The sequence below is a fragment of the Clinocottus analis genome, unplaced genomic scaffold, assembly GCF_023055335.1.
Source record: "Clinocottus analis isolate CAN_PGR_092001 unplaced genomic scaffold, fCliAna1.0.p SCAF_21, whole genome shotgun sequence".
Taxonomy (NCBI): domain Eukaryota; kingdom Metazoa; phylum Chordata; class Actinopteri; order Perciformes; family Cottidae; genus Clinocottus; species Clinocottus analis.
Genome location: NW_027175943.1, coordinates 4,330,956 through 4,340,045, shown reverse-complemented (window position 1 = coordinate 4,340,045; position 9,090 = coordinate 4,330,956). Strand labels below are relative to the sequence as shown.

The window sequence follows — 9,090 nt, the reverse complement described above, 5'->3', positions numbered from 1 at the left end:
CTGTCTCTGTTTAATCTTACACACAAACTCAACATGTCTCCTGATAGCAGTGAGACTGGGGAACCTGTATGTTTGTCTGAAAGAACGAGCAGTTCCTCTGTTATCATGTGACCATTTCTCACAAGCCGCTTTATGGGACGAGGGGAAAGGTTCACGGTTAGGCCGAAGACGTCATGAAGGTTTCTGTTTGTGGGTCATGATGTGTATTTAAGAGCTGGTTCTTTGAGAGATCTTTGAGCAGTCTTGGATATGCAATTTGTCTCTCACGTTGTACTTCTGACTCTGCTCCTTCCTTGCAACGAATAAATGTTCCTGTTTCAATGATTTTACTCCGAGGGCTCGAGTGAATTTTTCTAACATGGTGACAAAATGTTTCAGGCTGAAGTCTGAAAACTTTGTATCTCTGCAGGTTTATAAAATGTCATGTGACTTCTTGTAAATATGCATCAGCCTGCATCATAACAGTTCATTATTGTGTAATTGAGTGCAGGGCGAGCCTGATAAGTCTGATAAGAAGTATTTGTATCTCAAATGTATATTTCCTGGTGCAAAGTTTTCTTTAAACATGTGTAGTCAACCAGAAGAACAAAATGAAAAAAGTTTATATTGAGGAGAAAATGAATAATACATCTAAACATATCACCCAATACAATATCCAACATATCCATATCATACACTTTTTTCTTATAATTTGACTAGTTATTTTTTAAATTTTACTCAGTTTAAAGGGAGAAAATGTCTTTTGTCATTTCAGAAACATGAAACTTGATTTCCCTGACTGCTTCATGGTAAAACAAGTTATATATATATATATATATATATATATATATATATATATATATATATATATATATATATAACTATATATATATATATATATATATATATATATATATATATATATAGTTATATATATATATATATATATATATATATATATATATATATATCTTCTGCCATCATAACCTACAATAGGACTTTCCACAAAAACAATGGGTGTCGAAGCATGTGTTTAATTTTCTCTTTTTTATTTTACATATATTTTCTTTAAATTCCCATCAGAAACCAACAAATTACTACAATAGTTTGATACAAAATGATCAAAAAGTCAAAAGTGTCGATGACAAGAGTCAGTGGGCAGTGCAGCAATAGTTTAAAATTCATTTCAAATAGTACTTAACACTTTGAGTGTCAGTGTAAGCTTTAATACGTGCATGCACACTTAATCAAAGACAAAGCTTAAGACAAAAACTTTTCTTCTATATTTTGCAGAACAGCAGCAGCTTTTTTTTTAAGCGTGGCAATATTAAAAGGAGTATGGCATTGACGCTTCAAAAACGTGTAAACAGCAGCAGGGGGAGTTGGTCTCTGTCAAGCGGTCAGTCCTCCAGGAACCTTCACCACCATGTGGATCACGGACAGGTGCTGGATCCCATAAGCAGACAGCAGCCCGTCGTTTCCATCCAGCATCTTGTCTGTGAAGATCAGCCGCAGAGCATCCTCTCCTACACACACACACACACACACACACACACACACACACACACACACACACACACACACACACACACACACACACACACACAGAATTAAACATAAAAAATGAAAGAGATATCACTATATCATTCAATATAAAAGTTCAAATATACATTCTTGGCCTCATAACTACACGAGGAATCCGTTTCTTCTCAGCTTGTGATGGTACCAGAATGCAGGTCTGAACCTTTGATTCAACAGTATTTTAGTGGAAATGGCGAGTTCAATGTCTGCTCTTGTGGTTGTGCTCCTCACCGCCAGAGGAAGGTCTCCGGGCAGAGATGTCCTGCGGTCATGCCGTCACGCCAGAGTCCCTCACCGGGTGGTGCCGCAGCCTGCTGGATCAGGTACTTTCCAGCATCTCATTTACAGAAATCCGGTGTTTTCACTACATGTTGGAGGAAACAAATCCAAGAATTACGTCATTATTTTACTACATGTCACCACCTATACAGTAGAGCCAATTTAGTAGAGACCACTTCGTTAGTTGGACAAACAGAACATGAACTTTTCTTTAGGCTGGATGTCATTTATTTTACAGAATTACACCTTTCGGTTTACCGGCAATGTGTTCTTTATAATTTCAGGGTCAGTGCAAATTTAAGTGCCCTGCTTTAGTGAATGGCTCCTCGAAGAAGTGTGGTGCAGAGTGGTCTTATCAAGAGGTGCGCAGACTGGCGATGCTGACACCCGAAGAGATGCAGCACATTGAGGAGAACAAAGCACGTCTGGCCGCCACAGAATACTGTGAATTTAAAACAGTGAGTGTCCCTGATACGGTCTGCCAAGGGTGCCTACGGATACACAGGCCTAACACACATGTAAAAGTAAAAAATAGACTTGCCAAAGGTTAAACAAGGAAGGCAAACGAGGCGAGTGAGGTATTTAAGCGGCATTATAATACGGGTAGATCAAATCAAGCATTCTGATTGGTTGAGAGTGAGTCACGGGGTGTAGTTTATTCAGCCATAAAGTCCTGAACAACCTGTTTACATTCACCAGCGTTCCATATCAGTGCGCACTCAAAATAACAACAGGTGATTTAAATTGCGCGACTGTTAATTGTCATTTCAAGCTTGACAGTTCTTACCAATGAAAGAACCCAATAATGACATCAGGTGTCACCTCCAGCATCGCTATTATTATTTTATGTTTGCACAGAACACAATTGAAAATCAGATTTCATAACGTGGACATATTTTTTTATATTTTAGAATCACAATATAACCTGAACAAGTAATGGAACTAAGTAGTAATTTTCTTTGAATTGACCCTACAAAATATATTGTTAAAAAACTGACTTTTTCCAAGTCATGATCTTATATCCATCCACTTATGCTTTTTTTTCTCTTTCGGATCTGCCATTTTTGGTTCAAATTTGACGCCTTGTAACTCTAAAATATGTGTTATTTTCTCCCCTGAGGCCTTTCCAAACTATAACTGCTGTGCATATATATATATATATATATATATATATATATATATATATATATATATATATATATATATATATATATATATATATATATATACACACACACACTGACCAGGCCGGTTGAAAGCAGGGTGGAGGATGACATGTATATAGGCCTATTACCCTAAATGTTACACTTTCCCATGACAGTCTCTCACATCCTTTCCAACAGTGTCCTGGCTGTAAAACCTATGTAGAGAGAAAGGACCTGAGTAACCTCAACGTGCTGTGCACAGTCTGCACAGTAGACAAGGAGGTTTTTTTCAATTTCTGCTGGCAGTGTCTGAATGAATGGAAAGGTGAAGCTCCACGCTCTGACCGCTGCGACAACGACGGCTGCGTCAACCTCGACCTCGAGGTCCTGAAGAACTGCAAGACCACCGACCTCCCTCAGGTGGACGGGGTCGACGCGTGTCCCTCCATCCGGGCCTGTCCCACCTGCGGTCAGAGGGTGGAGCACGACAAAACGGGCTGCAAGAACATCATCTGTCCTCGCTGCCAGGTCGAGTTCTGCTTCGTGTGTCTGAAGCTCACTCCCGAGTGCCTGAAGACGAGCTCCTACTTCATCGCCTGCAGCGATGGTGTCGCTCCAAGGCAAACCTCCATACCCGTGTGGCAAAGAAAATAAGAGCGAATGTGCACACAGTCACTCATGACGTAGCTTACTGCCTTCTTCTGTCTCACTATGCTGTTCTTTCATTGCTTTAGTTGCCAACTGAAGTATAAACTGTAGACTTATTATTTGTTATATAACATTAAAAGCATTAATCATATCTACTATATTTCTCGCAATGTTTTAATCTTTGTAATGCTGCCACTGAAAGTTATTATTGATATTTGTTCATGGTTCATCATTGATAACTTAATAAAGTTCACCCAAACTTATATGATGCAGAATGTCTATTTCATGGATGTGTGTGAATACATTTCCTCTAGGTTGGACGAAGTTACGCAGCAGCTAAATCTTTAAACTTTATAATCATCACTCACTGGAATAGCCATCTCTCCGTTTCTTTTTCACAAACTGCTCGGTCTCCAGCATGAAGCAGTGATTCGCTGCTGGCTCGCTCTCACTGGGACACTTGAATACAACGGAGCGTCGTTAGTGTCATTAGTAACACCTGCGCTTTCCTTGGTGCAAAGTTTTCTTTAGACATGTGTAGTGACCAGAAGACCAAAATGAAAAAACATTGATATTGATAATAATAATTTGACTAGTTATTTCTTTTAAAGTTTAATCAGTTTAAAAGGAGAAAATGTCTTTTGTCATTTCAGAAACTTGAAACTTTATATTCCTGACTGCTTTATGGTAAAACAAGTCTAAGTCTGTATGTATTTCTTCTGCCATCAAAAACTTTCCACAAAAACAATGGGTGTCGAAGCATGTGTTTCATTTTCTCTTTTTTATTGTACATATATTTTCTTTAAATCACCATCAGAAACCAACAAATTACTACAATAGTTTAATTCAAAATGATGAACATCAAATCAAAAGCATCGATGACAGAGTCAATGGGCAGTGCAGCAATAGTTTAAAATTAATTTCAAAGAGTACTTAACAGTAGAATAAGAAAACACTTACTTAAAAAATAAGTAACACAAATAAAATATTGATACAAAGACTTTCATTTGACTTTTCAATTCCTCACGCAATCTCGTCTGAGATCACATAAGATGTTGCATTAAATGTCATATTTAAATACCTCTCCACAACTCAACAGGAAGATTGTCAAAATAAAATGTAAGAGGTCATTAGCATAACAACAAACGACAAACAAAGGTTTAATCATTCATTCCATGAATGTTTCAGCTCATTTGAACATAAGTTATTTGTTTTTTCTTCGAATTTAAATGTTTCAAGTTCATTTCCAAAGCTTTCTGTTACAGGCTGACGTAATAAATCTTTGGCACTTTGTTTTGCACAGAAAAAAATGTGGAAGTGCAGGAAGTGTTTGCTGCAAGATTGCAGCGCTGATCTGTTTAATAGACTTAAACCAGACGAACCAAAGACTGACACCAGCAGACACTCAAACTAGAAAATACACAGTGCTGCATGTAGTGCCTGATTGTTAATGATGGTTATAAGCATCACTAAAATAACAATAGGCAAATTGGCTGGATAAAGTATGTAATTCCTTTTATTCTGACTCTGAAGTCTGGTCCGCAGTTTTATAGCTTCTCCGGCAAAAATAAAAACATTTAACTGTTCTGGGTTTCTTTTTTTCCTTTCCGTTTTGCTTCAGACGGGAAGAGCGACGCTGCACGTGGCTTTCCTGCGTTTCTCTGTCATTTGAATGAATTGTGCTCTCTGCCTCCTTTTCCTTTTTTTTCCGTTTTAGCAGCTTTGGCATAGGTGAGTCATTCATTTGTAAAGTGCAAACACCCTCTGTCAATGTGACTGTTGTGTCATAGTCTACCAAACTCCTAAGGCTGCCTCGAGAGCTTCCTTCTTCAGTTTTTATTGTTATGTTTTGTGTCGCAGTGCTTTGTTGAACGCCACTATTGGTTGTTCTAATTTCTTCCTCAATTATCTTTCCTTGATATGTTTTTGACTGCTTTGAACTACACTTTCCTTCCATTGTATCCTCATCCTTGAGTCCAGTTCTTGCTTCTGATGGTTGAGACTGTTCTGCCCTGTTCTCTGTCACTCTGCTGCTTCCTGCAGACCCTGCTTGCCTGAAAGAAGAGTCTGCTCTTCTTTGCGTATGTTCATCACCTCCTCTGGTTCGTTTCCCTGCACCAACATCTTTCTGCGATGTAACACGCTCTGATCTTCCATCCTGATCCTGTCCTCGTCTCACTGATGCTCCTGTCCTCTGTGCAAGCTCATCATCCCCTCTCTTTGATTGCTTGTCTCCCTTCACGTCCCTCTTTTGATCTTCATATTTGTTCTGTCTTACATGATCTAATCCTTCATCGTCCCTTCGCGCTTCATCCTCGTCTAGGTCTAGTGTAGGAGATATCCCTCCCCTACCCTTCATTCCACTCTTGTCTCTCTTTAGATCCTTTGCCATGTTTTCCTTGTCTTTCTGCATGTCAACACAAACCTGCTGAGGATGCATGTTGCTGACTTCCTGTTTTAACATGTCTTCACCCCCCTGACCCTCCTGTGGTTTCCTGTGTATAACGTCCTCTGGTCTGACATCATTTGTACCATCAATGCTCTCTTTTAGTGGAGTTTTTCCACATACGCTTTCTCTCCCTACTGTCTGGTGGTCAGCCTGTGCATTTCCTCTCTTCTCTTTCTCATCATCCATCATTATTTTATCCATATCTTTTAGTTTTTCTGCACTGTAGCTCAACTCATTCATGTCCTTTTCACAGTTCTGATTACTGCTCTGCCTGGAATAAACTCCATTGTCCTGAACCTCTTTGTAGAGGTCAGATCGCCCCACTCCACTAGACCCAACAACCACTACGTCTGTAATTTCAGTTTTTGCATTTCTGTGGATGGTTTGTTCGTGCTTTGCTGCCCACTCAACCTTCTCTGTCGCTCTCCTCTCCTCAGCTTCAAACTGGTCACTGTAAACATCTCTGGTGGCAGGCGGGAAGCCTCCAGGAGAAGACAACTCTCCGGTGTCTTGATTACAAGTATCAGCAGCATGTTCTGGAAAATAGGTAGAAAATAAACTCAGGCAAAGTAGCAATCTGAATACTGCATATCAATACAACAATAATAAAGGCCTGCCATCTTACCTTTCTTTTTCCTGTAAAAAAGAAGATAAGCACTGCTGAATCTGAGAAATATGCAAAAGAGAGTACGGTTATTTTTTAAATACGGCTAAATGTTTGGCTTGGGTTTGGGATTTCTGTTGTGCACGCTCACATGCACCAATATGTAGGCACGCATGTGAGCATTACTTCTCGTTTTCTTTTCAATCAAGAAATAATTGCAAAAAATGTGTGGTGGGATTGAAACTCACCTCTCGACGTTATCCACCTGGAATGGCTGGTAATCAAGCTGTTGATGAAAATAATAAACAGAAATAACATGAATAATCTGTTTGGGGGGCAATATGTAGCTGTCAATAACACAATGAGTGATCAGTCTTACCAATGTGACTGTGGCATCATTGAATGTGTACCATCTCGCACTGTCCTGAGGTTTGATGGTTGCAGTGTAATGTCCACTCCTAAGATCTCCAAAATGATCCACGACCGCGTACAGTTCATATGTCTGATTCTGATGGCCAGTGGAAAATATGTCAGATATTATCATCAGGAATGAAAGGGACATTAAAATAGTAAAATATAGTAAAATATGCCACACCTCTGGTATCTGAATGCTGCAGGGAACATTCACAGAGCAGTTGATTTTGACATACGTCATGTATCGGTAGTCAAACTCAAACCTCTTCAGCAGCAGCATCAAAACCTCTGGATGATCCTTTATTTCCCATTTCTGAAAGAAACGGGTCCCCAACACGTATTACGATGTTGTATTACAATACTCGTATGACACGATCAACTCTTCACAGAGCCAATGTACAGAAATCAGAAACACATTTTCTCATCACTCACAATGGTAGCATCAGATTTGTGCTGACACTCGTCACAGTACATCTGGTTTTCTCCGCTGAAATATGAAGCTCTGAAATACTCCTCGATGCCAGATACCTGATAAAAAAAAACCCACTCATTTCACTTGCGTCTGAAACTAACAACAGAATTCCTGAATAAGGCAAAATGAACAGTTTCAAGTAAAATTATAGAGGAAAAAATATATATATTTTCACCAATACACTGACTATGTTTACACGCATGCTCACAAATATTTAGAAGTCTGGTTGAGAAAATTGTTTGATGTAGTTTGTAGATGTTTAATTAGATTTTCTAAGAAATATGTGCTTGATATTATCAATTTAAAACAACATCATTTTGTATTACAGTATCTCGATATATATTCAGTTGAAGGTGGGAAATCATCATATTGAATTATTGCCCAGACTTATTTAATGTGTGTAACGTGTTCATGAATGTTTTCCCAAGGAGTTTTTAATATGTAATAACAAATTAGTAACGCTACTGAGCAACACGCTCTTCTGCAAATTGCATATTTCGTTCTCCAAGCACCTGGTAAAATAAAAAAAGGCGTTAGAAGTTATCCGGTGGTGAGTTTCTTACCACGCTAAAGTCTCCCGTGTAGGAATTCACCAATGCAAGAGTGAGGTTCCAAAATGGCGTCTCGCTGCCAGTCTCAGTGCAACATGTCGAACAAATGGTCTTTTGTGTCTGCTGTCCGTGGAAGATCTGAAAGCACACGACTGGTTAACAAAGTATTTTCATTTAAACTCTCTTCGATATGGATGATGTCGCCTTTACCTGTGATGCCTCACGACTGGTCAGACCTAAAATCTTCTCAAAGTACTCAGCGGCATCACGTTGTTCATACACTGAGGGGAAGAGAGGAGAACTCAATGTGTCTTTCTTCCACAAAATAAAGGGTCAAGTTACCAAAAGGACTTTTGGTCAATATTAAAATAAACAGACCCTGCTGTACTCCATGTGACCTTAATGTCATCTGTTGTTCTTGCATACTGTACCGTTATCGATGCACAGCTTGTGTGTGATTTTATAGGTGTATGCCTCATATTCTTGTAAGTCATCAAACAAGGTTGTAAGGTGGCGATCAATGAGCTCAGGGTCAGAATGATCACAGGTGTACCTACACAAAAGAAAGACAAAGCGGATACACGCAAAGCTGCACTGTGGACTCAATACGTTATAAATGCAACACATGGCATGGAGTTGGACTTTGAAACAAACCTTTTTACAGCTTCCCTGAAGTCTTCGGTCATGAACAGCACCTGCAGCACACTGTTCAGGTAACATGTCGCCCCCTGGTTCATCAAGCCATTGTACGTTTTGGCTGCTGGGAGCAGAGTGTTATTAATGCATGTTAATGGCATAACTGTCTTCACATCATTAGAGCACGGGCAGGTATCTTACCAGCAGAGGGCATCATGTTGTAGATACACTGTCGACCTTTTTCGAAGAGCTCCATTGTACTAACTTTAAATGACTCAGAGTCCGCTGCTTCACTGTCAGCTGCGGAGAAGTTGACAATCACTTGTGGACAT

The 9,090-nt window shown here is 39.3% G+C and overlaps 2 protein-coding genes across 2 annotated transcripts; one reads left to right on the top strand and one right to left on the bottom strand.

Annotated features, from left to right (window-relative positions):
* Positions 1–33: 33 nt before the first annotated feature.
* LOC137792576 (E3 ubiquitin-protein ligase DDB_G0292642-like) lies at positions 34–3,644 on the top strand. The gene is made up of 4 exons (XM_068588307.1): positions 34–49; positions 1,798–1,883; positions 2,124–2,297; positions 3,183–3,644. The coding sequence occupies exons 1-4, from the start codon at positions 34–36 to the stop codon at positions 3,636–3,638; spliced, it is 732 nt and encodes a 243-aa protein (XP_068444408.1). The 3' UTR covers positions 3,639–3,644.
* Positions 3,645–5,654: 2,010 nt separating this feature from the next.
* LOC137792575 (ubiquitin carboxyl-terminal hydrolase 48-like) lies at positions 5,655–9,014 on the bottom strand. Its single transcript, XM_068588306.1, has 12 exons — positions 8,960–9,014; positions 8,777–8,879; positions 8,554–8,675; positions 8,333–8,403; positions 8,135–8,260; positions 7,532–7,627; positions 7,281–7,412; positions 7,065–7,193; positions 6,934–6,971; positions 6,707–6,747; positions 5,911–6,617; positions 5,655–5,744 (listed from the first exon to the last, which is right to left on the bottom strand). Exons 1-12 carry the CDS (start codon positions 9,012–9,014, stop codon positions 5,655–5,657), a joined length of 1,710 nt encoding a protein of 569 aa, XP_068444407.1.
* Between the last annotated feature and the right edge of the window lie 76 nt (positions 9,015–9,090).